The sequence below is a fragment of the Malaclemys terrapin genome, chromosome 24, assembly GCF_027887155.1.
Source record: "Malaclemys terrapin pileata isolate rMalTer1 chromosome 24, rMalTer1.hap1, whole genome shotgun sequence".
NCBI lineage: Eukaryota > Metazoa > Chordata > Testudines > Emydidae > Malaclemys > Malaclemys terrapin.
Window position 1 is genome coordinate 11,399,859 of NC_071528.1, and position 22,952 is coordinate 11,422,810.

The 22,952-nt window shown below is 51.6% G+C and overlaps 1 protein-coding gene across 2 annotated transcripts; it reads left to right on the forward strand.

The window, feature by feature from the left end:
• Nucleotides 1-484: 484 nt before the first annotated feature.
• TLE5 (TLE family member 5, transcriptional modulator) lies at nucleotides 485-21,270 on the forward strand. 2 transcript variants are annotated; one of them, XM_054013520.1, is made up of 7 exons: nucleotides 485-895; nucleotides 4,079-4,176; nucleotides 6,239-6,302; nucleotides 9,240-9,284; nucleotides 11,597-11,659; nucleotides 18,725-18,799; nucleotides 19,953-21,270. In XM_054013520.1, the coding sequence occupies exons 1-7, from the start codon at nucleotides 869-871 to the stop codon at nucleotides 20,169-20,171; spliced, it is 591 nt and encodes a 196-aa protein (XP_053869495.1). In that variant the 5' UTR covers nucleotides 485-868; the 3' UTR covers nucleotides 20,172-21,270. The 2 variants fall into 2 exon arrangements, with proteins under 2 accessions (XP_053869495.1, XP_053869494.1); XM_054013519.1 differs by having other exon boundaries at nucleotides 488-895; nucleotides 19,950-21,270.
• Nucleotides 21,271-22,952: the final 1,682 nt, after the last annotated feature.

The following is a 22,952-nucleotide window of genomic DNA, read 5'->3' on the forward strand; positions in this document are numbered from 1 at the left end:
GCCTAGAGGCCCAAGCCCCTGTGTTGGGCCGTGGGCAAACAGGGAACAGAAAGGGGAGCCCTGCCCCAAGGATTTTACAGCCTGCATGAAACAGAGTCCTGGGGGGGGATGCATTAGCGCGGGGAGCTGCATTGAACACAGCCCAGTAGGGTGACCAGCAGGGCCGCCGAGCGCAGGTTCGGGCCCCGGTGAAAAAAATTTGTACCAGTTTCCCCCCCCTCTCGTCGGCCCTGGTGACCAGACACCCAGTGTGAAAAATCAGGATGGGGATGGAGGGTGGGGGTAAGATATCCCCCCAAAGCCCCAAATGTGGGGACAGTCCCTATAAAGCAGGGGAAGGCACTGTGCCCCAGGGTGGGGGAGTGGATGGCCGAGGCCCGGCCGAGGGAGGGAGGGAGGGCGGCAGTGGCTGACCCCGGCCCGGGCGCCGGCGAAGCAGCGTCAGAGGCGAACGCAAGGGGGTGTTTGCGGGCGGGCAGCGGCGGCGCAGCGGGCGAGCTGCGGCAGTGACTCGGGAGGCGGCGGGAGCGGCGCGCACACGGGCTCCGGGCAGGGCGGGCGATGCAGCAGCAGCGGGAACAGCAGCAGCAGGTGGTGCTGATCAGCCGCAGGACAGGCGCCCGCAGCCGCCATTAAACAATAGGAGCCGCCGCCGCCGCCGAGTGAGACTGCAGCCCCGGGCCGGGGCGGCGCAGCGCAGCGCAGCGCGGCGGGGGACGCGGCCTAGGCGGGGGCGCTGCGCGGAGGGGGGACAAAGGCGCGGCGCGAGGAGGCGGCGGCGGGGCGCCCAGTGCCCGGCAGGAGCAGGCGGGTCCCGGCCCAGGCACCAGCAGCAGCCGCCGGAGCCGAGCCCGAGCCCGAGCCTGACATGATGTTTCCGCAAAGCCGGCACTCGGTGAGGGGGGGCGCGGGCTGCATGGGGGGGCGCTGGAGAGTGGGGGGGGGGTGTGCACCGCAGTGGGGGCGGGGGAGTGAGTGCACCCGAGTGTGCGTGGGGGGGAGGCGGGGAATGCGTGGGGGGGGCCTGGGCGCACCCGAGTGTGCGGGGGGGGGGCGGGGAATGCGTGGGGGGGGCTGGGCGCACCCGAGTGTGCGTGGGGGGGGGAGGCGGGGAATGCGTGGGGGGGGGGCCTGGGCGCACCCGAGTGTGCGTGGGGGGGGCGGGGAATGCGTGGGGGGGGGGCTGGGCGCACCCGAGTGTGCGTGGGGGGGCGGGGTAATGCGTGGGGAGGGGGGGGCTGGGCGCACCCCAGTGTGCGTGGGGGGGCGGGGAATGCGTGGGGAGGGGGGGCTGGGCGCACTCGAGTGTGCGGGGGGGGGTCCGTGGAGGGGCTGGGTGCATTGGTCTGGAGGGGAATTCCGGGGGGGCTGGGCGCACCAGAGTGTGTGTGTGGGGGGGGGGGGGGGGGGAGATGTGTGGAGGGGCTGGGTGCACTGGTGTGGGGGGAATTCCTGAGGGGGGGGCTGGGCGCACCAGTGTGTGCATGGGGGGGGGGATGCCAGGAGGGGCTGGGTGCACGGGTGGGAAGGGGGGATGTCTGGGGGACTCGGAGCACAGGAGTGTGTGCATGGGGGGTCTGATGGGGGGGCTCTGGGTTAAATGCAGGGGGCCCTGTGGGTAAGGGGATGCATAGGAGCAGGAGGTGAAGGGGGTGCTGGGGGTATGTGCTTAGGGGCTGGGCTGGGTGGCTCATGGCTGAGAGGCCCTGGGGGAGGTGGGGTGTAGGGAGGGGGCTTAGGGAGTGATAGGGTGGGGGTGGCATGGGGGGTCAGCAAGGCACTGGGGGGAAGTGGGTGGCTGGTGGTATCCTTGGCCCAGGAAGTGCAGCTGGGAGAAGCTGCCACAACTTGGGCTTGAGGGGCCTAGCCCCTGGCAGCAGGGAAAGGGGGTGTTGCTGTGGGGAGGGGGTGTTTTGGCATATTTTGGGATGCAGTGGGGTTGTCGGGTGGGGTGGTGGGACAAGTTGGGAGAGATATGGGGGTACTGGGTAGGACAAGTTGGGGGGTTGAATGCTGGGGGTACTGGCTGTGGCCAGCTGTGGGGTTGCATGCTTGGGGGTGCCAGTTGGAATGTGGGGGTGCTGGCTGGAGCAGTCTGGGGGTTGGGTGCTGGCTGGGGCAGGCTGGTGGAAGGGATGATAGAGTTTGGGGTGCTGGCTGGGACAAGTTGGGGGTTCGGTGCTAGGTGGGGCAAGCTGGTGGAATGCAGGAGCTGGGGGTGCTGTCTGGGACAGGATGGGGGGAGTGTGATGTGTCGGTGTGTGTGTGTAAATCAGCACATTTACCTGGGAAGCTCTTTTCCATAAAGCTGGTTGCGTTGTTCCCTCTGTTTTTTTGGGGTGGGGGATGTGCTTACTGGAATATTTCTCTTCCCCCGCCCCCCTTTCTGCAGTGGGGGCTTCTTGAGCCCATGATTATCCTGACAGAAAAGAATAAATGTTTGTTCTTCCTCCACTTTTTAATACCCACGTCTAGTTAGAGCCATGTAAGATAGGAGTGTTGGAAAAAATAACCCCAACTATACATACAATATGATGGGGGGCTAATTTAGCTACAACTAATTCGGAAAAAGATCTTGGCGTCATCGTGGGTAGTTCTCTGAAGACATCCACGCACTGTGCAGCGGCGGTCAAAAAAGCAAACAGGATGTTAGGAATCATTAAAAAGGGGATAGAGAATAAGACGGAGAATATCTTATTGCCCTTATATAAATCCATGGTACGCCCACATCTTGAATACTGCGTACAGATATGGTCTCCTCATCTCAAAAAAGATAAACTGGCACTAGAAAAGGTTCAGAGAAGGGCAACTGAAATGATTAGGGGTTTGGAACGGGTCCCATATGAGGAGAGATTAAAGAGGCTAGCACTTTTCAGCTTGGAAAAGAGACTTAAGGGGGGTTATGATAGAGGTATATAAAATCACGAGTGGTGTGGAGGAAGTGAATAAGGAAAAGTTATTTACTTGTTCCCATAATATAAGAACTAGGGGCCACCAAATGAAATTAATGGGCAGCAGGTTTAAAACAAATAAAAGGAAGTTCTTCTTCACACAGCGCAAAGTGGAACTCCTTGCCTGAGGAGGTTGTGAAGGCTCGGGCTATAACAGGGTTTAAAAGAGAACTATATAAATTCATGGTGGTTAAGTCCATTAATGGCTATTAGCCAGGATGGGTAAGGAATGGTGTCCCTAGCCTCTGTTTGTCAGAGGGTGGAGATGGATGGCAGGAGAGAGATCACTTGATCATTACCTGTTAGGTTCACTCCTTCTGGGACACCTGGCATTGGCCACTGTTGGTAGACAGGATATTGGACTGGATGGACCTTTGGTCTGACCCAGTATGGCCATTCTTATGTTGCCTTAAAAAAAACTAGGCTGGAAGATCGGGGATGGGGGAGGAGGATGTTGTAAACCCACCTCCCCCCCAGTCAATTCTCCTTATAAAATTCTGTGTCGGATTTCTCCAGTGGGGTGTTTCCTGGTTGAAGAGGGGCCCAGGTTCCTGTTATTAAAGGAGGTGTTGTGGCGAAGGCTCTGCAAGCAGTGATCAGCTAGGTGAAAGGGGGGCTCAGCAGTTAGGGTGCTAGCCTGGGACTGGGGAGACCTGGGTTCCGTTCCTTGGGCCAGTCACTTAGCCTGTTTGTGCCTCAGTTTTCCATCTGTAAAATGGAGATAAGAGCCCTGCCCTCCCTCACAGGGCTGCCTTGAGGATAAACGCATTAAAGATTGGGAGGCGGTCAGATATCTGGCCCTCTGCTAAGTGCCGTAGACAGCAGGTCAGTGCCAGGGCTACATGACCTTGGGCAAGTCATGTCACCTTTCTGGACCTGCGTTCCCCAGCTGAGAGATGGGGGTAATAGGTGTCTCTCAGAGATGGGGTGCGGCTTAATTCCAGCTCCTTGGAGCAAAAATGCTAAGGAAGGGGGCTGTTATTGCCGTCATTGGTAGGGGCCTGGAAGCTGGAGGTGACTGCCCAGTGCTGGGGCATGGAGGCAGCTGTGCTGGAGGGGAAGGGCTCGTCTGGGCATTGCTTTCCCTCCTCCCTTATTGCCAGGCGCTCTGTTCTGTGTTGTTAAAGGGCTCCTCTCACCTGCCGCAGCAGCTGAAGTTCACAACTTCCGATTCCTGTGACCGGATTAAGGACGAATTCCAGCTCCTGCAGGCTCAGTATCACAGGTGAGCCGGAGTGTCCTGCGGCCGGCCGCAGCCTGGTGGGCGGCCCGGTGTTCTCCCTCTCTTCTGCGCCCTGTCCGGCTCTCCATGCCTAAGGACCCGGCGGGAGCCAGCGGGGATGTTTTTCAATGCCCAGGCCAAAGTACGTGTTGTCTCGGCAATGCCCCTCCTCCCAGAGAGCCATAACGGATGCTCTCCTAATATGCTGCGTGTTGTCACTGTGACGCTCTCGATATCTAGCCAGAGATGGCGGTGATAAATGATGCTTTCGCAGGTGGGTCCCAAGGGCCTGTCACTTGTTCTCCTCTGGTGTGAAGCTTTAAAATTAAAAAAAGGCTCTACAGGAGGGGAAGGGTTGTTCGGAGCTGATTGGCTAGATAGCTACGTGATGATAGACAGCTGGAAGAACCAGACCAGTTTCTTGCAGCCTTCCCCCCATATACCGCTGCAGTTGCCAGGGAAATAGAACTGATCCTAGCAGGCGATCCCCGAGGAAGGAGAAAGAGACCCTAGCAATGTGCTTTGGAAGAGGACTTCCTTCCCAGGGGCCACACTTGAAATGTAATTGAACGCATTAGAGCAAGGACTGGCCATGGCTAAAATGGCACCGAAGTTGTGGGGAAAAAAATATCATGCAGTGTTATAACCCTTTAGATAATTAAAGCTGAATGCTTTAAATTTTTCCCTTGAGCAGCAGTGCTGTTGGTTTGTCCTTTTGCTCAGCTTTAATGACGATGGTGGACTAGCCGGTTGCACTCTGGTTGGGAGTTTCTAGTCGGTTTTGCGTTCTGGTTCCCATGCACTAGCCCGTGGTGGCAATGTTTCGGTTGCAAACGCTGCAGGGGAATGTTTAAATCTAAGAATTTCAATTTTTTTCAAAGAAACGTTTCTAGTGATCTTAAGATTTGGCTTTTATTGTAACAACACCTAAAAGGTGGGGCCTAAATCAACCTGATGGTATCCTCTTTAATTATCGACTACGCCGTTAGGATCTGTCCATTTTGTGCCCTTATGGACATGACTTTTCGTGGCTGTTAGCTTGTTCATTTAGCACTGCTATGACTTTCCCACGTGCCTTGCATCCCAGTCGGGCTGCTGCTGGACAATAGGAGTGCAGGTTCGTGCCTAGAGTATCACAACAGAAGTCTGTGGTGGTCAGAAGTCGCTATTCAGAAATGGCTGATTTCCCAGAACACCTCTGCCTTTAGCAGTGCCATATGTGGTATAGGCAAGTGCCAGAAATACAGCTGCATTAGACTGGAGGTCTTTCAGTGGGAGACATTTGCGAGATCTAATCTGCTGGAAAAGAAACAGGTTCTGGGAAGGTAAAGCTAAAGCTGTTCCTTGTTTGAAATATAAAACCATGGCACATGCTTGCTGAAATTCTAGCAGTGGAAATCACCTGCTTTATTAAATTTAAATACATTAAATAATAGAAGATGCTGGTTTGGCTTTGTTTTTGGAGTGCCTGCATTAATTAGTCAGGTAATTGTTACTTTCCCATAATGCACCCAGAATCTTTCAGGAGAGTATGTGTAATACTGTCCCGACAGCCCATGTGATAATTCCTGACAGGATCTGGAAATCAGTCTATGCTTCAATCCTTCCTGACACCTGTGACTTGGCTCACGTAACAACGGCTGCAGGAGTGGACCCAAGGGCCAGTTGGAGAACTCGCCTTCCTTCCAGTGTTCTCTGTTTCTGCTGAAAAATAAAGGCTTGACTAATGGGTAACCGGGTGTAAGCCCTTCTCGTCACTGGGCAGTCTAATGCTGTTGGAGTATCTCTTTAATTATCTGTATTGTGGTAGCACTAGTGATGGATCAGGACCCCCTTGTGCTCAGTGCTGTACAAAGGCACAACACAAAGACAGTCGGTATCCCAAAGAGCTTACAATCTTCTTTATAACCGCTCGATTGCTGTCGTGTTTGGGGGCCTCATGGTGTTAGGTGCTGTACAAACATACAGGAAACAACTGTTCATGAGCCGAGAGTTGTAGCTCCCCAAAAACCATTGTGATCTCTAGCCAAGGTCTCTGAGTCCCTGTCTGTTTTTGATCTTTCAGCTTGAAGTTGGAATGTGACAAGCTGGCCAGCGAGAAATCAGAGATGCAACGTCACTATGTCATGGTAAGGCTCTGCTCCAGTACCAGAGGGCGTGGGGCAGAGGCGAGGGGCATCCCCAGTGGGATGTGGGAGGACGCAGTTAAACAGAACGCTAGCCCTCAGATCTACCCAGTCCATGACTCCCCTCCCCTCGCCCCAATCAAAGTAACTGGAACGCGGCTTCTCCAGTTGGTGGGTGACCAGCAGATGTCACCACCTTCCTGCCTCTGTTGTGTTGCCATGTGAGAGTGGGGTCCCTGGCGAGGTGGGAGGGAAGATTTAGGGCAGATGTGTTATAGGAATGGTTGAGAACCGCTAAACTAGGAATACAGAATTGACGGGCCCCAAAGAGAGGAGAAGTTAGACAGATTTGTAAGGAAATACTCCATGTTGGATTATTATGGGGCCAGCGGAGAGTTGTGCCGGGCGCTGTACAGACAGTCCATGTCCCAGAGAGCTTACGAACGAAATAGACAAGACAACAGAGTAAAGGAAACGCACGTGTCATGGGTTGTTTTCCAGCAGGGAGCCAAACATGGTCTCCAGGCACTCGGATACCACAGCGAGAAGGGTCATTAAAAACGGACCCAGAGGTATTTTGGGGGAGACCTGAGGGTTCTTGGGGGCAGTGTTGCCAGGGGCATCATCAGACGTGGCGGGGAGTTGCCAGTCCTGGGAAAGGGATGTCCTTGTTCTGTAAGCGACAGGCAGAAGAACTTGGTGTCAAGTATCAGGGGGGTAGCCGTGTTAGTCTGTATCTACAAAAACAACAAGGAGTCTGGTGGCACCTTAAAGACTAACAGATTTATTTGGGCATAAGCTTTTGTGGGTAAAAGCCTGCATCTGAAGAAGTGAGGTTTTTACCCACGAAAGCTTATGCCCAAATAAATCTGTTAGTCTTTAAGGTGCCACCAGACTCCTTGAAGAACTTGGTGACAGCCGGCCCGTGGAGAAGCAGAGATGTTATGTGCTAAGGAAGATGGAAGTGGAGTGAAATGCCAGGAGGGCTGGGAAAACCCCAGCTGACAAGCTGCTGGGAGGAAGCATGGCTGAGCAGTTCCAGCTCAGACCTGGGCATCAAGGTCCAAGGGTTTGATTCCTGGCTCTGCTACTGACCTCTCAGTGTGTCAGTAAAACAGGATGGTGCTTACCGTCCCAACCTGATAGGAAGTAGCGAGGCTTTGACTTGCTAGTGGTGGTGAAGGGCTGTGAGCGCCTTGGCTGGAAGGCAGGGGCGAGACTGTTATCCTCCGCTCGGTGTATTGGAAAATAGCAATGCTTGAAACCCCTGTAAAACAGGGTTTTGTAATGCAAACACCAGACAACGCTGACTTGTAGCACAGCTGCTGGGGGTTAATTAGACCCCCGGCTTGCTCTCCTACAGTCATCTAGGCCAACGCAGAGTGGGTGTGAAACGCTACCACATCAGAGCGGTGGGTGCTGGAGTGAAGGTGCAAGGACAGCGGAGAGACTCAGGCAGGGAACTGGCTGTTAGATGCACGCTTTGCCATTTTAATTAGTTAGGGAAACACTATTCTGCTGTTCTTCTCCCACACGTGGTCAAAACTCAGCCCTCGGTAGTGCCATCTTGTAGTGTATTATTAAACATGCACCTTTAACTCCTGGCCACAGGTGGGGTGGGGCTGGAAGTGCAGAGTCCGCAGCTGGTGCTGAGGGTTGGGCTGACACGCTCGTCTCAAGGAGTTAATGGGAAGCTCTCAGTGCTGTCCATAAAGATGACCCAGAGCCAGGCAGACAGTTGCTGCACCTGCCCTGGAATGGAGAGGCAAGAGGCGGGAATGAATGCAGAATTTCTTCTGGGAGGAGTTATGGATTTAAAAGCAGAAATAAAAAGGGCCGTCCCACCCCACCCCATGTACATCCCCCTGCCTCAATCCCAGGCCTTGGTTGTTTCCTGAATAGGGGTGGCTGAAATGTAGTCTTTGATGGGAGCCATAGCTGTACAGGTGAGCGGCAAAGACAAGAAAGTGAAGGAAGCATTTTTTGGGGGGTGTTGTGTGTGTATATATAGGGGCGCTAGTGTCTTCTTCAAAATTATTATTTCTGGTGCGGTGAGGTGAGGGTGTCGAGAGCTGGTTTTTTGGACAGGGATGGGGAAGTTTTGATTTCGTATGCCAGCCCCTGCTCTCATTGATACGTGCTTTGAACCAGAGGTGGAGGAGGAGAGGGGCTTAGGACAATGTGGAAGGATGAGATTCTTTTCAGGAGCAGGTGAGTATCAGCAATTCTCACCTGCCAATTGGTGGGGCTAGAGGGAGAGAATTCCCACCATTTATTAGGTAGTGCTTGGGACCCCAATCTGGGACCAGAACCCCCTTGTGCCAGGTGTACAAAAAACCAGTTGCTGACCACCTAAGTAAATCATTAAATTTAATCCCACGTGGCCCCTGCAGTCCCTGTCCATTGTAGCCAGCAGCCCGTTAGCGGGGAGCTAACAGAAGGGTTTTATTTCCGCATTTGTTGGCTGCTGCGGCTGTGAAACTTCGAATCGCAATTAGGGAGGGCCCCTGTTCCCTGGTCAGCTTTAAAAAGGAAGAGAAGAAACTCCTCACACGTGAACGTTGATGTTAATCGGAATGAAGCAATCAGGGGAGCCAAACGGCGAGAACACCCCAGAGATGCAGCGCTGGCCTCATCGAAATAGGTGGAAACGTTTTCCAGTGGGCCCAGGATTTCATCCCAGGAGTGCAGAAAGGGATGTGAAACCCTCGTGCTCCAGGGCGTAAGCCAGCCCCTAATGGGGAGATAACATCCCCTCCTGAGCAGTTACTGCAGGGTTTCTTGCACCTTCTTCTGACACTATGTTCAGTGACTCGCAAAGCGCTGGTCTGCTCCAGTCTGGCTCCTTTGCGGCTTCGTTATAAAAGCTTTGAGAGTTTGTGACGCTGGTTGCGTGTGGAATCTGAGTTGTTGCTGTTTCTCTTTCCTCTCCCCTTGCAGTATTACGAGATGTCCTACGGGCTCAATATCGAAATGCACAAACAGGTGAGACTAGCTTCTCTCTCTGGGCGCTTTCCGCAGCTGCTAGGATGGGGTGGGAGGAGGTTGGACTTTCTAAGAAGTTAGTTATTTTCTTCACTGAACCTCTTCACTGAACCTGCCCCGCCCCACCTCTGCTGGCTTAATTTCATTGTGGGAGTCATCAAAAAGCCATGAAACTTCTCTAGTCTGTAAGATTTGAGCTGCTTTTGTGATGGATTCATTTCCTTCTGCTCCCCTGCATGGACGCACGCTTGCCTCGTTGCTTGACGTTCATGGATTGGGGGTTAGAGTCCAGTTGGGGAGGAGAGGGGAGGCTGGGGGAGGGGGACACACTCAGCGCTCTGCATCTCCTGTCAGATGTTGGGCTCCAATGGAGGAGGTGGGGGACCAGAATGAGGTGGGATTGGGGAGGCACAGCGGCCCACAGACGGGCAAAGATCAAAGGTAGGGGCCCTGCAGGGTGTGATGCCAGGCTGAGCGGCCTCCCCTCCGGAGAGCTGTTGGAATGCTCAGTACAGCACAGAGACGTGCCTAGATCATAACCCCCCTGAAATCTTGTTTGGACTTGCTGATCTCCTTAGCAGCTGCTGCTTCCTCCCGGTCACATGTTCCGCTGAAAAGGCTGGGGAAGCAGGAAGAATCTTTTAAAGATTCTTTGAAAACAAGTAGCCTGTGATTCACGAGGGCTTGTGCTGTATGGTTTTTTTGTTTAACTGTTCCCGGGCCGTAGAAAATTCTTGTGGTCGGCTGTCGTACGGCAGCCCCAGGGACGGGCGAGGTGCTGGCGGACAGGGAGTCTCTTTGATGGGGAGAGTCTGGGAGGTTGCGGATTTTATGCACCTCTTAAATCTCTTTGGGGTGGGGGATGGTAAAATTGGATCTCTTCTGTGGGCCTCTGGGTAACTTCAAACTCCTGCTGCTGACCTGTGCCCCGGCACCAATCCAAAATAAATGTTTCTAGTTAAAGGGAAGCCCCTGCTCTGGATGGAAGATGCTGCAGAATTTGGCAGGCCCAAGTCGGGGCCATGAGGCACAGTTTCTATACTGCAGCTGTTTTCAGTGCTTCCTGGAGACCTGATTTTTCAAAAAGCCCCTAAGGAAATACCCAACCCCTTCTGTTGTGTCACGTTGGGCACTCAAAAAATCACCAGTCCCTATTGGTTAATATAGGTCTCTATTTTTACACATGGATTCCCTCGTTCCACGGCTATTTAAATAAAACCGAAAACTGGGGTCTGTCTGCACCTGGTTTCTAGTCTGAATTTGTCTAGCTTCAGCTTCCAGCCATTGGACCTTGTCAGACCTCTGTCTGCTCGTGTGAAGAGCCCTCGATCTTTATCAAACACCTCTTTCCCGTGCAAGTGCTTCGGCTGTGATCAAGTCACCCCTTAACCTTCTCTTTGATAAGTTCCTCGAGTCTGTCGCTACCAGGCATGTTTCCCAATCCTTTAATCTCTCTCCTGGCTCTTCTCTGAATCCTCTCTAGTTCTTCACGTTCAGTCCCCAACCTGCTTCGTGGCTTCTGTAAAGCCCATTAGGTGCCTGTGTGCATCATCAACCTGGCCCCGTATTCCTCTCCTTCAGTCGGAATCCGGCCTTTTTTTTTACATTTTTTTTTTTTATGAACAGCTTTGCTCATTTCCCATGAGAAGAGCGTTAAAAAAACATTTAGAGTCTCTTTAGTAAACCCCATGGGAACCAGCCGATGTTGTTATTTTATCTGATCTCTGCTATAGGTTTTTTTTTCTTTTTGCCCTTCTTATTAAGAATCGGCCTTTGTCTCTCCCTGGGCCTATTGGTTGTTATTAACCAAGTCTCCCACTTGCTAGCGTTCCTGGTGCAAACGCTCAAGATTTATAGAATTTAAAAAAAAATAATGTGGGGAGGGGGGTGAGATGATTCCAAGGAGGCCTACAACTAATTTCATCACCGCCTCTCCCGCTTGGAAGGGGAGAGCAGCAGTGAAACAAATGTCTGTCTAGATCTGAGCATCGTACATAATTCAGCACTTCCCAGCCTGGTTTCTAATAAATTTCCTTCCTATAGGCCCCTGCTTTCTTTATTAAATGCATATTTGAGTCCCTGAGAGGGAAGGGAGAATATTGAAAACTCGCTCCGTGTGATCAGCAGGATTTATTTTTGCAAGGGTCTGGAGTGGATTTATTTATTTTTTTCTAAATGAGTCTGGGTGGCTTCTGCTAGGAGTCAAGGAGGTTGGGGTGGGGGGGAGATGTTCAGGTGGATGGATATTGATCAGGGCAGATAATCTGCAGGGAATGTGCCAGTCTTGTTTTGACTATTTTTTTTAATTCCAGGCTGAAATTGTCAAGCGGTTAAATGGGATTTGCGCTCAAGTCTTGCCCTACCTGTCTCAAGAGGTAACCTTTTCCCCACTCCCCATCCCTTTTTACACTGTGAATTGCGAGCGGCGGGGGCTTTAAAAACACCGCTTAAAAGAGCCCGATCCTGCCAGTTGCCAAGTGCCTTCAGATCTTGAGTTCAGTGGGCATTCCAGAGCCACCCGCCGAATTGGGCAGGTGGGGTCAGATATTTTCAAGCGCTCAGCCCTCCTGATTAGGCCCAGGTTGTTTCCAAAGAGCTCTGCACCCGATGCACCAAATCTGGGAGATGTGATCACTTGCTTGAATGCCTCCATGGGAGCTAACTAGGGCTGTCAAGCGATTACAAAAAGTAATCGCACAATTCAATAATAATAGAATACCATTTATTTAAATATTTTTGGATGTTTCCTACATTTTCAAACGTATTGATTTCAATTACAACACAGAATACAAAGTGTACAGTGCTCACTTGATATTTATTTTTGATTGCAAGTATTTTCACTGTTAAAAAAAAAAGTATTTTTCAATTCCTCTAATACAGGTACTGCAGTACAATCTCTTTATCGTGAAAGTTGAACTTACAAATGTAGAACTATGTACACAAACTGCATTCAAAAATAAAACAATGTAACATTTTAGAGCCTGCAAGTCCACTCAGTCCTACTTCTTGTTCAGCCAATCGCTCAGACAAACCAGTTTGTTTACATTGCAGGAGATAATACTGCCCGCTTGTTTACAATGTCACCTGAAAGTGAGAACAGGCGTTCGCATGGCACTGTTGTAGCCGGCGTCGCAAGATATTTACATGCCAGATGCGCTAAAGATTCATATGTCACTTCATGCTTCAACTACCATGCCAGGGGACATGCGTCCATGCTGATGACCAGTTCTGCTTGATAACGATCCAAAGCAGTGTGGACTGACGCATGTTTATTTTCATTATCTGATTCAGATGCCACCAGCAGAAGGTTGATTTTTTTTTTTTCTTTTTTGGTGGTTCGGGTTCTGTAGTTTCCACATCGGAGTGTTGCTCTTTTAAGACTTCTGAAAGCATGCTCCACACCTCATCCCTCTCAGATTTTTGGAAGGCACTTCAGATTCTTAAACCGTGGGTCGAGTGCTGTAGCTATCTTTAGACAACTCACATTGGTACCTTCTTTGCATTTTGTCAAATCTGCTGTGAAAGTGTTCTTAAAACGAACATATGCTGGGTCATCATCTGAGACTGCTATAACATGAAATATATGGCAGAATACGGGTAAAACAGAGCAGGGGACATACAATTCTCCCCCAAGGAGTTCAGTCACAAATATAATTAACACATTTTTTAACGAGTGTCATCAGCATGGAAGCATGTCCTCTGGAATGGTGGTTGAAGCATGAAGGGGCATATGAATGTTTAGCGTATCTGGCATGTAAATACCTTGCAATGCCGGCTACAAAAGTGCCATGTGAGAGCCTGTTCTCACTTTCTGGTGACATTGTAAATAAGAAGAGGGCAGCAGCATCTCCTGTAAATGTAAATGCTTGTCTGAGCGATTGGCTGAACAAGAAGCAGGACTGAGTGGACTTGTAGGCTCTGAAGTTTTCCAGTGTTTTGTTTTCGAGTGCAGTTATGTAACAAAAATATTTACATTTGTAAGTTGCGCTTTCACAACAGAGATTGCACTACGGTACTTGTATGAGATGAATTGAAAAATACTGTTTCTCTTATTTTTACAGTATAAATATTTGTAATAAAAAATAATATACACTTGTATTTTGTGTTGTAATTGAAATCTAATATATGAAAATGTAGAAAAACATCCAGAATATTTAATACATTTCAATTGGTATTCCATTGTTTAACCATGCGATTAAAACTGCGATTAATCACGATTCATTTTTTTAAGTTAATTGCGTGAGGTAACTGCGAGTAATCGACAGCCCTAGAGCTGCCCCTTCTGAAACTCTGGCCTGAAACATTTAAAATAGCACTGGAGTGTTCTCCTCCCTCCTACATGTTATGGCTAAAATATCCTATCCTTTGTGGAGCAGCCGCAGACAAAGATGGTCTCTGTTCTCTCTCCGTGCGTTTCCCATGATTAGAGTCATCGGCTGTTTCTGTGAACTATGGTTGGGGCACGCTGGCAGCTAATTAGGAGAATGGAGTGTGTATTTAAAAAAAAACCCTCCATGTGTCTGTTACTTAATATTTTAGTTCCTTTGCTTCATTAATTAATACACTGGCTATCTCTCTCTCTTTTTTTTAAAAGAGAGGGAGGAGGGCATTGGGGGAGAATCTGACACCTCAATTTGATTTTGACTTAGCAGTCTTGGAGTGTTTACCTTTGCAGTACAAGTCTCATAAAATGATGTGACGCACAGTGGAATTGTGGCCGGAATCCGCCATTGGGGTGGTACGGGGTGTGGGGGGGGTTACTTTGTTCTCCTTTGGGGGAGAATTTAAGGAACTTGCAGATCAGAGCTCTCGAGTAACTTATCCACAGCTACACGTTCTCTCTCTTATCTCAGGGCTCTCACCCTGCCCCTATGCCAAGCTTGAGAAGAATCTACTTGCTGAAGATTATATTTGGAGTTGTTGTTTTTTTTTTCCTATTGCCACCTCCATGGGCCAATTACAATAGTACCTTTTCTGAATTTTTCTAGCATTGGTGCCAGCCTTCCCAATGGCTCTCTAAGCTGCCTGTCACTCAGAATTTGTGCCCAGGTCACGTTCCAGGCAGAGAGCATTTGATCTCTGGAGAAAATATTTGGGTGCTTAAACTAACCAGTGTTTCTTCCTTGCTGCTTTTCATGGGGGCTCTGAGGCCTCTAAGCATCCCTTTGCTTCCGGCAGTAGCCTGGAGTCTGCTGCATGGTCCAAGTAAAGGGTAAAACTCGCTCTGGTGCTGCACAGGGACCTGTGTCCAGTTGGAGCAAATCCTGACCCCTCTTCCATGGTGCTTTCTTGCATTGGAAATGAGATTTTTTGGGGGGGTGCATGGGGCCTCCAGGTGGCAGAGTCCAGCTGTACTGGGGATCCAGGGTGGATAAAAATCCATCATTTCTTTAATCAAAATAAATGTTTTTTTTATTTCAATACAATTTATTCAAAATAAATAGATTTAAAATTAAATTTGACATTGTCACAAAAGTGTTAAGGCCTAAATTTACTCTAGTCTGTTAAAATAATTTAAATCGTATTAAGCAGCACATATTTGCACCCGACGTCTTAAAGTCAAACCACTGAACTGGTAACAGGCACCAGCGAAATACCTTTAACCAGAGTTTGTTGAAGTGCTAACTCAGCTTTGGACTGCTGTAGCCTCTTCCGCAGGTTTAGGGGGAACATTGCCTTCATTTTAGTTTATTCAACTTTATTCAGTTCGGGGACTAGCTCATTCAAAATTGAGAAAGCAATTGGGAATTGGAAAAAGCAGGAACGTTTTATGAGAACATAAGAATGGTCCCAGGCTGTCAGACCAATGGTCCATAAGCCCCGCGTCCTGTCTTCTGACAGTGGCCAGTGCCAGATGCTTTAGAGGGAATGAACAGAATAGGGAAATTATCAAGTGATCCATCCCCCGTTGTCTGGCAGTCAGAGATTTAGGAACACCCAGACCATGGGGTTACATCCCTGACCATCTTGGCTAATGGCCATTGATAGATCTATCCACCAGGAACTTACCTAGTTCCTTTTTGAGGCCAGTTATTCTTTTGGCCTTCACAACATCCCCTGGCAATGAGTTCCACAGGTTGACTGTGTTGTGTGAAGAAATACTTCCTTATCTTAAATTTAAGTCTGCTGTCTAATTAATTTCATTGGTTGCCCCTGGCTCTCATTGTATGAAAGTAAAGTATTATTTATCCTTTCTCCACACCATTCATAATTTTATAGACCTCTATCATATTCCCCCTTTGTCATTTTCCAATCTATATATAAAAATGAGGTCTGAAAGGATGAGATCTGCTAGTTCTAATATCTTGAACGACACGGTGGCCAGAAACAATCAGTTCAGTTCACTAACTACAGGTAATACTTCTTTTGTTTAATAAATCCGTTAGTTTTAAATGCAAAACATGTTTTGATTAAACCTAATTTTTTCTCACATATCCTGCCCATTTAATGTAGTTTTATTTAACTAATAATTTTCAAAATGTTTTTGTGCATTTTTTAATTTTGTATTTCCACCCAAGTGGAAGAGCTTCACACACCACAATTAAAAAATTAATCATCTAGTAAATAAGAAATGAGTCATTCACCATCTTCTAACATTCGAGGGGGGGAGGGATAGCTCAGTGGTTTGAGCATTGGCCTGCTAAACCCAGGGTTGTGAGTTCAATCCTTGAAGGGGCCATTTAGGGATCTGGGGCAAAAATCTGTCTGGGGATTGGTCCTGCTTTGAGCAGGGGGTTGGACTAGATGACCTCCTGAGATCCCTTCCAACCCTGACATTCTATGATTATAGAATTGCTTAAATAAACGTGAATAGATACAGTATATCCTCCTGGGTGGCAAAAAGAAGCACTTAATTTAGGCTAAAGGGTATATTTAGTTGCAAATCAACTTGTTACCAACCAATGAGAATCCACCTTTCTTTAGGAAAATAACTAGAAAGTACAGATGCAAAACAAGATTAAAATGGATTATTATAATCAAGGGTGCTGCTTGCTGATCTAAATCATGATTAAAATTGATGATTTTAAATCATTTTGGTTTAAATCGATCTACCCTACTGAGCCATGAGCCATGTGCTGGTAGGGGAGTTTGAGGTCAGGGCGGTGGAGACAACTAAGAAGTGATAAAATAGAGGTCTATAAAATCGTGAATGGGGAAGTGTTGTTTACCCCTTCACATAACACAAGAACCAGGGGTCACCCAATGAAATGAGTAGGCAGCAGGTTTAAAACAAACATAAGGAAGTATCTCTTCACACAATGCACAGTCAACCTGTGGAACTCATTGCCAGGGGATGTTGTGAAGGCCAAAAGAATAACTGGGTTCAAAAAGGAGCTTGATGAGTTCATGGAGGATGGGTCCATCAATGCCGAGATGGTCATGGACACAACTCCATGATCTGGGTGTCCCTAAACCTCCCAACTGCCGGAAGCTGGGACTGGATGATGGGATGGGTCACTCGATAATTGCTCTATCCTGTTAGTTCCCTCTGAGGCACCTGGCACCGGCCACTGTCAGAAGAGAGGCTACTGGGCTAGATGGACCGTTGATCTGACCCAATTGGCCATTTTTATGAGTAGTCCGAGGCAACCTCTGGCACCATGAGTGGTGGGAAGGTGAGGGAGTGTAGAGCCCCATGCCCCTAACTATGCTAGACAGAAGATGTCCCCCCAAGGCCATAAACAGGCCTGAAACAATACATAGGCCTTTGAGTGGGTGCTCTGCATTGGCTGTAAAACATAACCCAGGAGTCCACTGGCCTAGGCATAACTCTGTTGGAAAAGTCTGGGCTGGTGGCTGTGTTATGGAGAGGAATGTGTCTTGCGGTGAAGGCCCTGGACTAGGATCCAGGAGTTCATGGCTCAGTTCCTGTCTCTGCTACAGACTTCTTGGGCCTTCCCTCTCTGTGCCTCGGTTCCCCATCGGTGAAGAGGGGGTAACACCGGCCTGTTCAGCTCGTGAGCTCCTAGGGACAGAGGTTCTCTCACATCTATCCCCCTAAGGCCCTGGTTTAAGCTGGGATGCGTAGGTGCCCCCATAGTGACTGGGTTTGTAGCTCTGTAGGGGAAGCCAATGCTAAAGCATTCAGGCTTGGGGAACATTCCCATTCCTTCCGCTCCTCCGTTCCCTCCAGGGACGGCATCTGTCCTGGAGCGGAGAACCTGGAATTCTCTCACCAAGAAGCAGGAAATTTGCAGCTTCCTGACCCAGTACGAGCCTGTGCCCCGTGTGCTGTGGCAGCATTTTGCCCTTTGATTCTCTTTCCGTAGCGTGTGGCCGATCCTTGATGTCGGGTGATCCTCTGATTTTTAACTCTTTGTGTTGTGCTTATGCCATTTAACGGGGCCCTCTTTCTCCGGGGTCTGTAGGGGGCTGGACAACAGACAAGGGTTTGGTCTGTGGCTGCTGGATCTGTATGTGTTGAGATGGGCTGGCGGGGGTAGGGGTGGAAAGTATTGCAAAATGGTGCGTCTGTTCCTTGGAAATGCAGCTGAGGTGACGGGATGGGGTGGGAAGTTGTTTCAGGGTGGGGGAGGGGAAGGCAGCCCACTGATCGGCAACTTCTCTCCCTGAGACCTCACGTGAATGTTGTGATTGGGCACGTGTCAGGCTGATAACCCGAAAGCCACCTGCCATGCGGGCAGTGGCCACGTGGCCTCCCTTTGCCCCTCTACTGCTCCTGGCTTTGCCAGTCTCTCTCCCCCTTGATCTGGAGGGATTGTTCCGTCTAGGGCTGGAGGCTAGCCTGCTCTCTCTGCTCCCCGGCCATTAAGGTGCCAGTTAGTCCCACCCCTTGTCTCTGGTTTGCCCACTCTCCTGCTGTGTATCTTCCCCTGGGCAGTTCGTCGGATGCTGCGGGCGGGGAGGGGTGTCGCACGAGAGAGGGCTGCTCGCTGGCAGCCGTGCCACGTAGGCAGAGGACTGAACGGAGTCCGGGTCCGAGTCATCGGGGTGGGGCAGAAGGGGGGGATCTTGCCCTGCCGGTGCTGTGTGTTCTGTAGGTGAAGGCTGCCCGTCGCCAGGGCTGGCGAGCGGGCACCTTTCCCTGGGTCAGAGTTCACATGCGCAGGTACAAGTAAACCCAGAGGGGACAGGGGCGTCCGGTAGGGAATAAACTCAGCTCCTGCAAGACCCAGCGGTGTCTGTAGGTATGGGGACGGCTCCTGCAGTGCATGCTCGGCGGGGACGTCCCTCCTGCCATTCATACACAGGGAACATTGCAGGATCAGGCCCTTTTACAATCTCCCTCCTGGCTTGAGCCTCTCCTAGGACAGGAATTAACCCAGGTGGGGATGAGTCTAACCTGTCTGGCAGTGCAACCTGCTGGGGGAACCTAGGGGTCACTGGCCTGGGCTGGACCCAGCCATGCTGAGTAACGCCCAGCGATTTTAAATGACTCAGGCTGTCTTGTTTTTCCCCCTCTCTTCTCCCTTCCCCAGCACCAACAGCAGGTCCTGGGAGCCATTGAACGAGCCAAGCAAGTGACCGCCCCAGAGCTGAATTCCATCATCCGTGTACGTGATGTGCGGTTAGGAGCGGCTGTGGGGAGGAGCGGGGGGGAGGGCAGCGTGAACGCCAGGCTCAGATCCCTTTGGCTAAACGCGGTGCAGGAACCAAGTGACACCCGCCTGAATTCTTTAAAGCAGACAGGCCCTGACATGCCACAGGGTGTGGCCAGAGTGGAGAAGGTTTTAGCTCTTCTGCAGGGGGACCGATGGGGCTCTGAGCTCCGTCCCCTTGGCCTTTGCCCCCCTCCCCCATCCAAACCAACGCAGGGTCTTTGCACACCCTCGTTGCCAGCAGCGTGGCCCCCAAGCCCTGCTCACCAAATCATACACCGACCCTACGCACACATGTGCCCTCGGCAGTGCATTTGACCTCCGCTGAAGCCTGCTGGCTGCAGCTCTGCCCTGGCCAGGCTGGGTTGTATGATTGGCCTCAGGCTGGCATGGCCCGGCCAGCGCATGTAATAACGGGCTGATAAGAGACCGACCTGGGCTGCGTTGGGCCAGGCCGTGTTCTAAGCTGCCTCCGGCATCAGCAGCCGAGCTGTGTGCACCGGGGATGGGAGCGTCTGGACAGGGCTGTGGATGTCCGTCTGGCTTGGCTCCAGGACACACAGCACAGGAACAGGGCTAGAGCCTGGCTGCCGCCCAGCGGCCTTGTTCCCGCACAGGGTCAAAACATGAGGCAGGGCCAGCGCGACGGCAGGTTTGGCTCCATGCGCCCACAGGGCCTGGAACACGGCAGCGCCTAAAGCCGTAGCCTGGTCTGGACGTGGCTCAGGCATGAGTGTAACTCTTGGGGAGTGGGGGGGTGACAGGTCCCCCTCTGTGCCTGATCCGCAGAGGGGTGCTCGTCGGTTACAGGGCCCTACAGAGCTGGAGCAGCCTACGCTTTTAGTTCTGGAGGTCGCGGGTTCCATCCCAGCTGTTGGCCAAGACGGCACTTTGATGGTCCTGCTCTGAGCAGGGGGTGGGACTAGATACCTCCTGAGGTCCCTTCCAGCCCTGAGATTCTATGCTGAAGCCCTGTTGTAGCTGGGTTATCCACAGGCAGCGGCTTCCCCGGGGGAGAGGGGCCCTTAGTGGGAGTGGGGGCTGCACACTTTCCAAACGACACATGACCCTCTCCCGTTGTCTGTCTGTCCATCATTCTCTACAGCAGCAGCTTCAAGCTCACCAGCTCTCGCAGCTCCAGGCTCTGGCTCTCCCCCTGACTCCGCTGCCTGTGGGCCTCCAGCCCCCTTCCCTCCCGGCTGTCAGCGCCGGCACCGGGCTCCTCTCGCTGTCCGCCCTGGGCTCCCAAGCTCACCTCTCCAAGGAGGACAAGAACGGGCACGACGGGGACACCCACCAAGATGACGACGGGGAGAAATCGGATTAAAGTGAGGGTTGGGGGGGGGGGGTTCAGTAAAAGATGCAGTATCACTCTAGTCAACGCTCCGCAGAACTGCAGTAGTCTACGGTGGCAGCCTGCCAGGCATGCAACCCGTGCGATGCCCGCCCCCCCTCCCCCCAATGCCCATGATGGGGGGGGGGGGTGTCTGAGCATCCATCTCCCTTGAGAACGGAATAGAAACGCGGCAGCAATAAACGCCACCGCTACGAACACGGGGCTGTTAAATTCCACTCTCCGCCAGCTCCCTCGCCGGCCTGGGCTCGCTCAGTCACTCCCGCGCCGAGCGCTGCTGTCACCAGCTCTTGACCCGCACGCAGTACATTGATCTGACCCCGTGCTGGGCAGATGGGCCCAGCCGTGTCCGGACTCCGGGTACTGCATGCAAGCGCAGTGGCACCATTCCCCCTCTCCCCGGCCCCGGTGCGTATTTAAAGATACAAACCCGTTCTCCAGCCCCGTTTTCCCTGCCCCTCCATGCCCCGACCTCTGTAGGTTTCGATTGCGTCTCACTGGTTCGGGCCCTGTTCCGTCTCGGCACCCCCACCTGCACTAGTGCCAGTTCTGCACCTTGCTGTCCTGCATGTATCCCTGTTTAACCAGTCCTGGGAGCACCATACTAGTCCAGTGCCCCCAGGTGCCAGGTGTGTCTCTTCGCGCTGCTTCTCCACTTCTAGCTGGAGTTCCCCCGCCCGCTGGCCCTCCTCAGCAGTGGACCTGGCTGTCTAAGATGGTGGGAGGAAGGGAGGAGTGGGTGGTGGGGGGAGAAATCAGACCAGCTTAGAACCTCCCTCTGCTTCCCTGCCCCCCACCATTTGGAAAAGGATACTGCAGCTTTCTCGGTTTCTATTTCAGTGCGCTAGCGTGTCTTTCTTTTAAAAAACAAAAAAAAAACAAAATGGAATTTAAAAAAAAAAAAAAAAAAAAGAATCTCGTGTTTGTATATAGTCCTTTAGAGAGAAATCTTGTTTGGCTTTTTGTGTTTAATCACTCAACCTATACTAAGAGGAACTGAAAATGCTGTATTGAGGATGTTACTAGCTGTGCCTTTCAAATAAAGAAATAAGAAGGTTGGTTAAAACCGCGACTCAGCTGCTGCTCTTTGGGCCCTTGGTAAATAAAAGGGGAGAGGGAGGGTTCTGTTCTTCCCCCCTCGGGCAGACGCAAAGGACCTGGGTTCTGTACCTGACTGGTTGTGTGGCCGTGAACGGCCCTGTTCTGTGCCTCAGTTTCCCCATCTGTAAAAGGGGGGGTGGGCCTTCATATTGTGGCTGACACAACTGAGATCACTGCCCTGCTGTGTATGTACAGCGCCCAGCACCTAGTGAGAGGCGGGGTCTGTCCCAACGGGCTTAGACTTGTAGACAAGAGAGGGAGGATGGGAGAGGGAAACAAGGCACAGAGAGAGGAGACGACTCAGGTCAGCACCCTGGACTGCTCAGCACTGTATTCGCTGGTCGGTGCTGCCTTTGCCAGGTACTCGGAGTGATGGGCGAAGAACACGCCGAAGGCCCCGATCCTGCGCACACTGCAGCGCTGTCACATAGCATCAGGCTGTGAGTGCTCGGTGTCACACGAATGGATGCTCCGGCGGCCTGATCCCACCCCAAACCAGGGCTACAGCTGAAGTTGGCCTTCCAGTGGCAGTGAGATTTCCTTGTCTCTCGGAGAAGAGTCTCTGTGCCGTTGGGGTTTTCAGAGGCAGGTAGGGAGCCTGAATCACCTTCATTCAGGTGGTTGTCACAGGAGTTAAATCTCACTGTCTGTGCACGTGAAACCGAGCAAAGGGTTGATTGCCATGCTTAGACTAAGAGGCTGTGCAAGGATTTGCTGTCTGGGCCCCAGCACCTTTCACGTGCTGGCCCTCTCTGCTCTCCCTGCTTCAGGAAAACCTCCCTTCCCCACTCTGTGCTCCCACTCGCCAGGGTCCAGTCGCCGCCATCTGGCCTCATACAAGCCATCAGCCCACGGGCCTTTCGCTGGCAGCGTGCGGAGCTCTGCAACTGCACCACGTTGTCAGCGTTCACCCTGCGCCCCGAGCTGCTGCTGCGCTGTGGGAGAAGCAGCTGCTGCTGTTGGTGCTTTGGGTGAAACAAATGTCCCTGACATAGGGATAGGCTGACAGCTTCCCACAGGAGCAAGCTCTGTGATGGGATTTCTTGAGGGCTGGATGTTACGGCGCTGGGCCGCTAGACGTGGCTGGTGCAAATGATCTGTGCTGTCCTGCAGCTGTTTATAATGTGACCTCTATAGATTACGCACGACTAGTCCCCTCCATGAAATGCTGCAGGCCTGATACCTCCTCCCGACTCCCAAGAGGTGCTGAGCATCTCCTCACCTCTGGACAATCCAGACCCTCGCTGCCCTGGGGCTGAGATCACGCTAATGGAATTGGCTGCTAGCTCTTAATCGTAGCTGTCCTCTGGCTCCGATAACATCGCTCTGCTCTTGGTATCTCTTAGACCAGCTGGCGTGGGGAGAGTTCTGCTGCCTGGCGGCACGATCTCAAGTCGATAGGGGAAAGCAGGCTCCGGCCCTGGTAACGTTGTGTGCTGGTTGTTGGGGAGCGTGAGCCACCAGGCCTGGAAACCGATCGCATTTAGCAAAGATCATCCCCTTTTAAGAAGATTGGTCCCATTTGGCGAGGCAAATCCTGCCTTGGGCTGCTTCGGAGAACGGTGTGTGCATGTGTGGAGGGGTGTAGACCATAATCCACCAGCAAATTGTGCAAGATGCTACATAGTAAACATGGGTCCCTCCCCTTCCCTG